Source organism: Corythoichthys intestinalis, chromosome 3 (assembly GCF_030265065.1).
Source record: "Corythoichthys intestinalis isolate RoL2023-P3 chromosome 3, ASM3026506v1, whole genome shotgun sequence".
Lineage (NCBI taxonomy): Eukaryota > Metazoa > Chordata > Actinopteri > Syngnathiformes > Syngnathidae > Corythoichthys > Corythoichthys intestinalis.
Window position 1 is genome coordinate 58161587 of NC_080397.1, and position 13846 is coordinate 58175432.

At 40.0% G+C, this 13846-nt stretch overlaps 1 protein-coding gene across 1 annotated transcript in view; it reads right to left on the reverse strand.

Moving 5' to 3' along the window:
* Window positions 1-790: 790 nt before the first annotated feature.
* The window catches only part of LOC130913610 (D-amino-acid oxidase-like), a 41971-nt gene continuing 28915 nt past the window's right edge, over window positions 791-13846 (reverse strand). The window contains exons 9-11 of the mRNA XM_057832357.1: window positions 12601-12718; window positions 1371-1469; window positions 791-1288 (exon numbers count right to left, since the gene is read on the reverse strand). Coding sequence (XP_057688340.1) covers window positions 1163-1288; window positions 1371-1469; window positions 12601-12718 — 343 coding nt within the window. The 3' untranslated portion in view covers window positions 791-1162. The remainder of the gene's footprint in view (window positions 1289-1370; window positions 1470-12600; window positions 12719-13846) is intronic.

Consider the following 13846-nt stretch of genomic DNA (forward strand, 5'->3'; position numbering starts at 1 on the left):
AAATATTTTGTGGACTGATGAAATTAAAGTTGAATTGTTTGGGCGAAACACACAATGTTATATGTGGAGGAAAAATGGAACAGCTCATCAACATCAACACCTCATCCACACAGTGAAGCATGGTGGAGGGGAGCATCATGATTTGGGGCTGTTTTGCTGCCTCGGGGCCTGGACAACTTGCAATCATTAATGGAAGAATGAATTCAAATGTTTCATGTGATGCTGCAAAAAGACAATGATCCAAAACACAGAAGTAAATCAACTTCAGAATGGTTTCAGAAGAACAAAATACACGTTGTGGAGTGGCCAAGTCAAAGTCCAGACTTGAACCCCATTGAGATGCTGTGGCATGACGTAAGACAGCAATTCATGCCAGACATCCCAGAAATCTGACTGAACTACAGCAGTTTTGCAGAGAAGAATGGCCCAAGATTAGTCCTGATCGATGTGCTAGAATGACCTGCAGCTAAACGAAGCGTCCGGTTGAAGTTAGTGCTGCTAAAGGGGGGAGTGGGGGGAACAAATAATTAAATGTGATGTTTCACTTATTTATTTTTCCCCCCCTTCTGTCATTGTTTGCATACTATCCTCATCAAAATATGAAAACCTATAAACGTTTGGGCGTTTTAGTTAGTTTAGTTTTTCATCTGTGTGATTTTGACAAAGATCAGATCACATTTGATGGTGATTTTATGCAGAAATGTGAGAAATTCCAAAAGGTTCAGATACTTTTTCATACCATTATAGACCTCTGTAAATAGTTCATCAAACCTGGTTTGTTTTAACAAAAAAAAAAAAAAAAAAAAAAAAAAAAAGTTATATGCAGCATTATGTATTTTTGCACTTTCAATTTTATTTGTGTTTAAAGTATTTAATTATTTATTATTAAGATATAATGTATGTTGAAGACAAGAAACTATGTGTAAATGTATTACATGATGGCAGTATTTTTTTTTTTTTAAAGATTTTAAAAGTTATTCAAGTGATTATTTATTGCTGGGATTTTGAAGCTACATACATTTGTTTACATATGGATATGTTTGTTTGTTTGTTTGTTTTTAAACGTCATATATATATTTTTTTAAAATAGCGATTTACAAATTAGCTTCGCATCTTAAACAATGATTTCATTGTAATTGAATTAGTAACACTAAAAGCAAAATCACAGGTGTGCTTTTGGACCGATGCCCTTTTGTTCCAAGATCTGACCAAAAAGCCTGGCTGCTTCCTCAGCACAGCCTTTGTGAATGGTTAGTCCGAATCCTCCATGGCCATAGTTGTGAATCACCTACAAGGCAAGCACAGTTACACAGATAATTAAGACTAATGCTCATATTTGAAGTTGAAGATGATCATGTTTTTAGAATAACCTCGACTGCAGTAGCACCACACAGTATCGTCTCTCGCTCCAGTCGGACTTTGCTTCGGGCTGGCCTCAGACCGGTCCAGTCATCCACTATTTTGGCATGCTGTGGGCCAGAAAATGAAAATAAAGACAACTCTGTGAAAGTGCAACTCTTTAGCATTCAGAAACACTAAAAGAAATGAATAAAGAACATTGTGGTGGTTGCTAAATGTTACTTTTATAGAGCAAGTGCAGGGAAATAAATATAGAATCACTTCATTCTGGGGAAAAATATATGGCATCATGAGAAACAAACACAGAACCACCACCTCTGGCTTTTATGACAGCTTGCAGTCTCTGAGACATGGACTTGATGAGTGACAAACAGTATTCTTAAAGGGATCCTCTATTTTTAAGACAAGTAATTCTTAAAAGATAAATGTTAGTATGGGTTATAATAATTTGATATTAAAACCCCTCTTAATGTGTTTGTTTTAATAAAGTTTGTAAAATTATTTTAAGTGATAGGTCGCCATTCTTGTTACGTCGCAGTGTGTGACGTCACTGGTCCCGTTGCCGAAATTCCAGCGTGCCACTCTTAGCTTTCCCAACATGTCGTCAGTTCTACCCTTCCTATTTGAACCAGATCTGAAAAGTGAAGAGCAGGACAGCACTGTCGGTCGTTCACAAGACGAGCTTCAGGGAAAAATGCTTGCAGCAAATACCTGATAAGACAAAAGTTGGGCAAAAGTGGTGATGCGAGAGAGTGCTGTTAGGGTTGGGAAGTGGGAACTCCGGTTGGGAGCCAGAGTGTATGCTGTTTGGAACTCCGGTTTTATTAGCAGATATTCAAGGTAAGCATATTGCATTTTCAAACTTATCCCAATATAATTATGTAGATTGGTGTATGGTGTTATACTTATATAGCGCTTTTCCACCTTTCAAGGCGCTCAAAGCGCTTTACACTATCTCGCCATTCACCTACTGGTGACACAGCACCAGGAGCAACGTGGGGTTCAGTATCTTGCTCAAGGATACTTAGGCGAGTTCATCAGGGCGAAGAATCGAACCCACAACCTCTGGGTTGGGGGACAACTACTCTACCACTGAGCCACGCCACCCCACCCCAGATTGTTAGCATCCAGAGCTGTCGTGTGCTTTACATACAATACAGGCCAAAGAGCATACCTTGTGTAATCCATGTCTTGTACATTGTAACACGTGGTAGCTAGGATACGTGTATAAAAGTACCAAAAAGGGGAGAAGCTTCCACTTGTGTCCACATCTATTCACAAAAAATAATATTTCCACCTTGACCACCCTTCACTCGGGAGCTCAGCAGTACGCAAACACACGTTCCCTGACGAACTCCAACATTGGTGTAAGGTCCACGTCAGAGCACTGTCGTCACTGTAGCGTGCCATAGTGCTTTAATTATTTTGTATGATTTGGGGAAAACTCCCACGAAGAATAGTCAACATAAAAGATGGCAATAGTAATCCAAATCCACGTTTTTCACTCACTCGAAGATCCAGGAATTAGACCGACCCCATGGAAATGTCGCAGCCGCAACCAGGCCGTCGATTCCACAAAATAGACTGATCCGAAAAGCTGCTGTGGGACCGACGAATAAAAATGGACAGATCCCAAACCAATATTGCAGACGCGGTGGGACTGTCGGATCCAGAAAATAGACGGATCCCTTACTTGACTGAGGATCCAGGAAAAATGTTGGGGAGCCAGTTGTAACGCGTGGTGGGTAGGATACGTGCATACAGGGACCAAAAAGGGGGAGAAGCTTCCACTTATGCACATTTATTCACTAAAAATAATAATTCCACTTTGACCACTCATTTCACTCCCCTTGTTTACATTTGACTGAAAATTGCCTCCAAAAGCAGCACATCGTGGCATTTTACTTCACGAGTTTAGGCAGCAATAAGCAATTGTTGAACACGCTACACATTTGGAAAGATGCCAATGACGTCATCACTGCGAGCCCGCAAACCATGGCGCCAACTAACCGTCAAAATATGGACTAAATATTATAAAATATTGCCATCGCTTTAACATTTTATGTGTTTCTAACAACATATTTTAGTACAAGAGAACAATTGTGGTTTATTAGAGCCTACATGTATTTAAGTTAGAGCAGGGGTGTCCAAACTTTTTGCAAAGGGAGCCAGATTTGGTGTGGTAAAAATGTGGGGGGCCGACCTTGGCTGACGTCCTTTACGTAGAACAATATATTTAAGCAAATTTTAGCAAGCCATTCTGTGTGTCACATTTGCTTTATTATTATTTTTTTTTATTAATGGTTTCAACAATCTCGCAACTAGCCTTTGTGACGTTCTCTTTTGACTCTCGGGATCTTGCGAAATACTGCTGCTGTGAAATTAAACTAGCTTCAAGTTGCTTCAATTTCTCTTCCCTGTAATCTTGACGTACATGTCAGCGTGTCTTGTTTGGTAATATCACCTCACATTGAGCTCTTTAAAAACAGCAACTGTCGCTTTGCAAATGAGGCAGACAGAGTTGTTGCGTATTTTAGTGAAGAAATAGTCCAATTTCCACCTATTCTTGAAGCGTCGGCCATTGCAGTCAACTTTTTGTTGTTGTTGATTGTTGCCATTTTAGAAAATTGGGAATAAAGGGTCACACGGGGTAATGTTGCTTAGACGGCTGCTGTCTTCTAGTGGGTAAATGCAGACCTGTTAAGTTTCACGATTTGGTCGGGAGACTCCCGATTTTGACCCCAATGCTCACGCCTCACGATTAGAAAGCCAAATCTCCCGATTTTCCAAAAATGTCAAATTTTTTTTTTTTTTTTACGTTTTTGTTTGTCACCGTTTTGTAACGATAGCATTCGGCCCGATTCGGAAAGTGACCAACAACGAATAGCCTGGCCGTCTCCGACTTCCCCGCCCTCACTCCCCTTCAGAGCTGGAAAAGCCCAACCAATCATCTGACAGGGAGGGAAGAGGCGAAGCACCACCGACTTCCCAAGATGCTGGCACTAATAAACTGGCTTTTAGGCTGATTCAAGTCTTTATTTTGGAAGGAAGAGATGGAGCTGACCCTGGTCGGCCTCCAGTATTCGGGAAAAACGACGTTCGTCAACGTAATTGCCGTAAATCTTACCTGCCAGCGATAGCTAACTAGCCTAATGCTAATAGCATTAGAGCTAATGATGGGAGAACGATGAGGAAGAAGTCGCTGCTTTACTATGTGTTTTCGTGGATCAAACATCATGGAATATTAAACCACTGCGGTCCTACCCCCACAATATATGAATTTAAGTGAGAAAGCATATCGTTACTTACTTGAAGTTTAATCATTTAGATTCGCTATTATGCTAAAGCTAAAGTGTATACTATACACTTTATTACATTATATCATTATTACTGTGCTGAAACAAAAAATATAAAGTTTCAATTCTAGGTTACAATTCAATTAAAAAACTGCCATGACAAAGATACTTTTAAAAACAAATATGATTAATTTTCTAAATGATGTAATTAATGTTGCTGATTTAGTCTGACGAAACCCTAATTGGAGTGATGGTTGATGAGATGAAGAGGCTGCTGAGGAAGCTGATGTCCAAATTTGTGCAAATGGATGTGATCAGGAAAGCTGAGGATATCCTAGATGTTGATTACAGGAACAAGGAGAACTGGCATGACACAGGCAACATAGCAGTATCACATGATGCCAGACAATACATGGAGCAAGTTGAAGACTATCTCTGATGCCACCAAAAAGAGGTTCTTTGACAGTGTAGTTAATTTTTACACAAGTGTTGTGACCAAAATGAACGTGAAAAAAAAATGGTTGCATTTTGCGCGCGTCATCGGGGTTGGCAAACAGAAATCTCCCTATTTGCAATTTCTACAACTTAACAGGTATGTAAATGAGGAGCAGCATTTAGTGTGTAAGCTACTTCATATGCTGGTAGCAGTACTGCTGACCAATTTAATAAATTTGTGTGCGGGCCAGACATGATTGATCTTATGACAGAGGCTGGGGGCCGGATGAAATTTGACCACGGGCCGCATTTGACCCCCGGGCCGCACTTTGGACATGTCTGAGTTAGAGGATCACTTTAATTAATTCGGTGCCAACTCTCTTTGATTGCATTTGCCAGATCATCCTTGCAGGTCGGAGCCTTGCTGTGGACCATTGTTTTCCACTTTCCACCACAGGTTATCAATAGGGTTTAGATCTATTTGCAGGCCATGACATTGACTGGATGACTCTTTCTCCAAGGAATGCTTTAACAGTTTTAGCTCTGTGGCATGATACATTGTCATCTTGGAAAATGACAAACATATTTTCAATTGAAGGGATGTGAAAGCTGTCTAAAATTTCAATGTAAACTCGTGCATTTATTGAAGATTTAACCAATTAAATTAAATTAAATTAAATTTTATTTGTATAGCCCTATATCACAACAAGGTTGTCTGAGAGGGCTTTACAGAGTCAATTTGATACATAGTCAAATACAGTAGATGAATGAGATGAGTCCATGTCCTGGGCAAGGGCATAGGTTTGGTCTCAACATTGGTAGGGATGCCATAACAGCATAACCTGCATATACACTTTTTGCTGGGGACGGGACATTAATAAGACCAAACACATTGGGTGAACGGGGGTCAGGGCTACATTCCTAACGAATATGCTGATGCCTACGTAAAAATGAAAAAAGTTAAAATTGTTATTTTCAAGGGAGAAAATGAGGGAAATCCCCCATATAAAGGAAATTTACAGTGGTTGTGTTTTTGTGTGTGTTATTTATTTATTTTTAAATGAATGGTGGCTAAAATAAATAAATATATTTTAAGTAATGAACAAATGCACAGTTGAATTAACGTTAACGGTAGAAAACACTTACAGTACAGGGGGACACTTCTCTCCAAGCTACTTCCGACTTGAGTTTTGCATGTTAGCAAGTTCACACAGTTTAATGTTATGCTAACTGTGATGCAGGTCGGACTTTCAGTAGCAAATTTAGTGGCATGTTCCCCACCTCCACAACATTGACGTCTACTTACAGTGCCCTCCCTGAAAAAGATGTATTTTTTAGCTTCTAATATTTTTTTTTTTTCTTCAAATAATATGGGACCTTAATGGAAAAAAAGAGAAAAATCCAACCTTCAATACATGTGCATTCATTCAGTGGGGAAAAAAATCCCACATAAAGAAAAAATTATTTGACATCAAATAATGTGTCTCACAATTATTAGCACCCCTGGTGTTAATACTTTGTACAACCCCCTTTTGCCAACAAAACAAAGTCTGAGGACTGAGATGGCCATGGGAGGAGCTTGATTTTGTGTCTGGTGAACCATTTTTTGTAGATTTGGCCATATGTTTAGGGTCATTGTCTTGCTGAAAGACCCAGTGATGACCCATCTTCAGCTTTCGGGCAGAGGGCAACAGATTTTGATTTCAAATGTCCTGGTATTTCAAAGCATTCATGATGCCATGCACCCTAACAAGGTTCCCAGGGCCTTTGGAAGCAAAACAGCCCCACAGCATCACTGACCCACCGCCATACTTCACAGTGGGTATGAGGTGCTTTACAGCATGCGCATCTTTCGTGGCACACCAGACGCACTTAGAGTGTTTGTTGCCAAAAAGCTCAATCTTGGTCTCATCTGACCAAAGCACACAGTCCCAGTTGAAGCCTGGGTAGATGTAAGTCTGAACATAATTAAAATACAGTATTTCACTTAATAATGGAAGGGTCAGTTCTATGATTACAATATATGGGAAGACATTATAAACGAGGATGTCCATCCAGCCAGGGGTCAGGATAATCAGGCGCCAAAGGGGACACCGGGTGACTAGTGATGAACAGACTAGTCAACTAGATATTAGAATTAGAAAAAAGAAATAAAGTAAAGACAAGTGGTAAGTAGAGTGAAAAAGGGGATAGGACTCAGTGGCTGTACTTCCCTAGTATTATAGCTCCTAGGGCAGCTTAGACTGAACTGTGAGTCCAGTCTATTTTCAACTAGCCTGGCTATAAGCTTTGTCAAATAGGAACGTTTTTAGTCCGATCTTAAATGTACAGACTGTGTCAACCTCTTTAATATTAGCTGGAAGCTGATTCCATAAGACAGGAGCTTGGTAACTAAAGGCTTTAGTTCCTACTGTACTTTTAGAGACCCTGGGAACTACAAGTACAACAGCATTCTGAGAACGAAGTGTTCTGTTGGGGTGGTATGGAACCAGAGCATCTGTGAGGTAAGATGGCCCCAAACCATTAATGGTCTTAAATGTAAGAAGGAGGATTTTTAAATTTAATTCGATACTCGACTGGAAGCCACTGAAGGGCTTGGGGCACAGGGGTGATGTGCTCTCTTCTATTAGTTCCTGTTAAAAGTCTTGCTGCTGCCTTCTGGACTAGCTGAAGACCTTTTAGGGATCCTTTGGGACAGCCACAGCCATTTCCCCAGTGCCTTTGCCTGACATGCAGCCCATATCATCAACGACTGGGGAGGTCTTCTTCAGGCAGTCATTTTTGTAAATCTCACTGGAACGGCACCAAACAAAAGTTCCAGTATCATCACCTTGTCCAATGCAGATTCTTGACTCTTGACAAGGTGATGATGCTGGAACGTTTTTTATTCATATCTTTTCATGTTTCTGAATGCTAAAAAGTTAACACTTGAACTAATTAATTATCTTTTTTATCTGAGTTTGTTCTACATGATAAAATGTCTGAGTGAGCGCTGGTCCGAGACTGGTAATTCTATACTTTTTGCTAGGGGTTGTACATGCAGACAATTATAGCAAGGAAATAAACTCTGATCTTGCAGACATTTAGGCAAACTGACTGGAAAAAAACTTTTTGTACTATACAGTATATAACAAAAGCAAATGATTCTTAAAGCAACGGTAAGTAACTTTTCAATTTTGGTCGATTTTAGCGACGCAGGTGGACAAAAGCGTCACTGGTTTCGGTTCCATGCAGAAGCGTGCTTGGTGTGGAAGGACTAACCCTCAACTCTTTCTAAAACCTTTGCGGCGAACTACAATTGTAACGGTACTACAGGTACCTCTACTTAAGAACGTCTCTACATACGGAATTTTCAGGTTAAGACATGTCTCAACGGGACAATATTGCCTTTTGTTGAAGTAATTTCAGGATACAAAAGGCAAAAATACAGTATGGCTGGTAATCGCAGTTCCCAGACTTTACTGAACGTAACATATTTATAGCTGCTCTGCCATTAGCTATTGCCTAGCATTCCTGGCATCCAATTGGCAACGAGGCACCTCTTCTCAGGGCCGTGCAGACCGATGGAGGGGCAGGTGCTCATAGATCAAAAGGGGCACATGAAAAAGTATTTAATACACCTTACAACAACATAACTTCCATTTTAACCAGCATTACAGTATAATTGACTGTGAATGTGATCCTTTAATTGGGAAGGAGGAATAGTGAAAAGAAATCAACACCGTCATCAACACTTTCTGTCTGACTGAGTCAGTCTTTGCCTCTTTTCTTCCTTCAACCTGTAGATCCTTCCTCAACTTGTTCATCTGAGAAGACCCCACATCAGATGGTCACTGCAAGATTTATGTCTGAATTTTGGGGGGCTTGAAACGGATAAGGGCATTTACATGAAAAATTTCAAGTTATGAAACTACTTCCAGAACCAGTAAATTTCATAAGTAGGGTTTCATCAGTAAAGGTACCACTGTATCAGCAAATCTCATTTCATGTTTTTTAAAGCCACGTTTCATGCCAATTTTAACTAATGCCCATGGTCAAATGCAGATAGTTTCACACACACAAATTGTAAGTAGAGCTGTCCAATAATGACTTTTTAACTGATAACCGAGATCCTGATATTGTCAGATTCCAAAAATTTGATGCTGATATCAAACCGCTACTGATATATGCATACTGTACATGGTCTTAACATATTATAGCTAGGGTTGTTCCGATCATATTTTTTTGCTCCCGATCCGATCATTTTAGTTTGAGTATCTGCCGATCCCGATATTTCCCGATCCGATTGCTTTTTTTTTTTGCTCCCAATTCAATTCCAATCATTCCCGATAATTTTTCCCGATCATATACATTTTGGCAATGCATTAAGAAAAAATGAATAAAACTCGGACTAATATATACATTCAACATACAGTACATAAGTACTCTATTTGTTTATTATGACAATAAATCCTCAATATGGCATTTACATTATTAACATTCTTTCTGTGAGAGGGATCCACAGATAGAAAGCCTTGTAATTCTTAAAGGGTAAATGTGACTTTGTATATTGTGACTAAATATTGCCATCTAGTGTAGTTGTTGAGCTTTCAGTAAATGATACTGTAGCCATTTAACTGTTCTACCCTATTGCATGATGGGAAGTGCAACCATGACTGTGCGTAGTGGTACCAATTGATATATCTTCTCAGCGTTGGGAAATACAGTGCCTTGCAAAAGTATTCGACCCCCTTGAATCTTGCAACCTTTCGCCACATTTCAGGCTTCAAACATAAAGATATGAAATTCAATTTTTTTGTCAAGAATCAACAACAAGTGGGACACAATCGTGAAGTGGAACAACATTTATTGGATAGTTTAAACTTTTTTAACAAATAAAAAACTGAAAAGTGGGGCGTGCCATATTATTCGGCCCCTTTACTTTCAGTGCAGCAAACTCACTCCAGAAGTTCAGTGAGGATCTCTGAATGATCTAATGTTGTCCTAAATGACCGATGATGATAAATAGAATCCACCTGTGTGTAATCAAGTCTCCGTATAAATGCACCTGCTCTGTGATAGTCTCAGGGTTCTGTTTAAAGTGCAGAGAGCATTATGAAAACCAAGGAACACACCAGGCAGGTCCGAGATACTGTTGTGGAGAAGTTTAAAGTCGGATTTGGATACAAAAAGATTTCCCAAGCTTTAAACATCTCAAGAAGCACAGTGCAAGCCATCATATTGAAATGGAAGGAGCATCAGACCACTGCAAATTTACCAAGACCTGGCCGTCCTTCCAAACTTTCTTCTCAAATAAGGAGAAAACTGATCAGAGATGCAGCCAAGAGGCCCATGATCACTCTGGATGAACTGCAGAGATCTACAGCTGAGGTGGGAGAGTCTGTCCATTGGACAACAATCAGTCGTACACTGCACAAATCTGGCCTTTATGGAAGAGTGGCAAGAAGAAAGCCATTTCTCAAAGATATCCATAAAAAGTCTCGTTTAAAGTTTGCCACAAGCCACCTGGGAGACACACCAAACATGTGGAAGAAGGTGCTCTGGTCAGATGAAACCAAAATTGAACTTTTTGGCCACAATGCAAAACGATATGTTTGGCGTAAAAGCAACACAGCTCATCACCCTGAACACACCATCCCCACTGTCAAACATGGTGGTGGCAGCATCATGGTTTGGGCCTGCTTTTCTTCAGCAGGGACAGGGAAGATGGTTAAAATTGACGGGAAGATGGATGCAGCCAAATACAGGAACATTCTGGAAGAAAACCTGTTGGTATCTGCACAAGACCTGAGACTGGGACGGAGATTTATCTTCCAACAGGACAATGATCCAAAACATAAAGCCAAATCTACAATGGAATGGTTCAAAAATAAACGTATCCAGGTGTTAGAATGGCCAAGTCAAAGTCCAGACCTGAATCCAATCGAGAATCTGTGGAAAGAGCTGAAGACTGCTGTTCACAAACACTCTCCATCCAACCTCACTGAGCTCGAGCTGTTTTGCAAGGAAGAATGGGCAAGAATGTCAGTCTCTCGATGTGCAAAACTGATAGAAACATACCCCAAGCGACTTACAGCTGTAATTGGAGCAAAAGGTGGCGCCACAAAGTATTAACGCAAGGGGGCCGAATAATATTGCACGCCCCACTTTTCAGTTTTTTATTTGTTAAAAAAGTTTAAATTATCCAATAAATTTTGTTCCACTTCACGATTGTGTCCCACTTGTTGTTGATTCTTGACAAAAAATTAAAATTTTATATCTTTATGTTTGAAGCCTAAAATGTGGCGAAAGGTTGCAAGGTTCAAGGGGGCCGAATACTTTTGCAAGGCACTGTAACATAGGGTGTTAAGAAAAAGATCAACTACTAACTTTCTTCCCCACATTGCTTCCCACGATATTTCTAATTGTTGAGAGAAGGATTGTAAGGCTTTAGCCAATTAAGAAAAGGCTTCAAAAGGCTGCCAAAATTCTCTCGACTCATTTTACGTTGCCTTTTAGCTCTATGTATACGTAAAACGGTGCCATTATAGATTGAACGCGACAATGCGTGAGTGGGTAGTGCAGCGCATGCGTTAATTGCGTTAAATATTTTAATGTTATTACCGCCGTTAACGCGATAAAATTGATAGCCCTACTTTAATCCAGAACTAAAGACTCTGGATGACTGTGTAAGAGATTTTGTCTGTAATGTTAAATACAATTAGAAAACAATTTAATTAAAAATATATACATATTTAAAAAGGCATGTCCGATATTTTTTTTGCCGATTCCGATACTTTGAAAATGACGTGATCAGACCCGATCGATCGGCATCTCGATCGATCGGAACATCTTTAATTATAGCCAATTGTATTGTGATGCCCCACTGTATATTTAATAATGATAAATGTAACAACATCAAGGTTTTCCAAAAAACATTGTGTAAAAAATAAGGGAACAACTTCAACTGAAGTTATAGGGAAAGTGGCTATATTTTCACCACTATACAGTGCAGAAATAATTAGCATTGCTTGTTATTCACAACCGTAGCGCTGCAATGCATGCAAAGAGGCATGTTGGACGAAAACAATGTTGACAGCAGGTGGCAGCAGAGGTTGACTGACTCCCCCAAAGGAGCAGTGATTGCCAAATGAAGCTTCTTGAAGCAATGAAGCTTTGCAGCCAATTGGTTCAAAGCTTCACGGTGATTCATTTGGTGTTATGACAGTATTATGATGCCACTATCAAATAAAGTGTTACCGGTTGATATCTTTAGGTGTAAACATCCCATACAACAGTGAGGACAGCTGCGGCTTATAGTCAAACGCGGCTTGTCTATGACCAAATGTTGTTTTTGTGTCAAATTTGGTGGGTGGCGGCTTATAGTCAGATAAGCTTTACAGTCCCAAAAATTACGGTATTAAATATGATAATGGACTACAACCTTAAATTGTTCTTAGTTTTAGGTGTATAGTAGATATATGTACTGTTGATGTTCACTAAAATGACAAGAATTGTAGTGTAAAGGTACCTTGAGGCTAGGCTCGAGCTGGCAAGCCTTTTCCCAGATGTCCTTATGATCGTTGGAATCATTGTCATTATTCCAATTTCCCAACTGGAACACCCCACCGACTGACACAAAACGACTCCTGCCGACACAAATTTGTGATAACTGAGAAAAGGAAACATGATGACAAGTGAACAGATCAGTACCTTTCTAACCCACATTAAAGCAGATGTGATGGGAAAAAAAGATTTCGCAGTGTCTATGTTGAGTTTTCGAAAGGGTTGAGTATCACTTGAGAGTTACAGTCCATTTAAAAAGTGCTACAGTGGGGAGAACAAGTATTTGATACACTGCCGATTTTGTTCCTCCAAACACGACGAGCCGAGTTTAGACCAAAAAGTTCAATTTTGGTCTCATCCGTCCACATGACCTTCTCCCATTGCTCCTCTGGATCATCCAGATGGTCAGTGGCAAACTTCAGACGTGTATGGACATGCACTGGCTTCAGCAGCGGGACCTAGCGCGCGCTGTAGGATTTTAATCCATGACGGCGTAATGTGTTTCCGATGGTTTTCTTCGAGACTGTGGTTCCAGCTCTCTTCAGGTCACTGACCAGGTCCTGCCGTGTAGTTCTGGGCTGAGTCCTCACCTTCCTCATGATCAGTGATGCCCCACGAGGTGATATCTTGCATGGAGCCCCAGAACGAGGCAGATTGACCGTCAACTTGAACTTCTTCCATTTTCTAATTATCGCTCCAACAGTTGTTACCTTCTCACCAAGCTGCTTGCTTATTTTCCTGTAGCCCATCCCAGCCTTGTGCATGTCTATTATTTTATCCCTGATGTCCTTACACAGCTCTTTGGTCTTGGCCATTGTGGAGAGGTTGGAGTTTGTTTGTTTGAGCATGTGAACAGGTGTCTTTTATACAGGTAACAAGTTCAAACAGGTGTAGTTACTTCCGGTAATGAGTGGAGAACAGGAGGGGTTCTTAAAAAGAACTAAGAGCCGAAATATTTACTAGTTGGTAATGTATCAAATACTTATTTCATGCAGTTAAATACAAATTTATTATTTAAGAATTATACAATGTGATTTTCTGGATTTTTGTATTAGATTCCGTCCCTCACAGTTGAAGAGAATTTATGATACAAATTACAAACCTCTACATGCTTGCAAGTGGGAAAACCAGCAAAATTGGCAGTGTATCAAATACTTGTTCTCCCCACTGTACTTGAAGCCTCTGTCATATTGGTGTTTTCCCCACTTTTT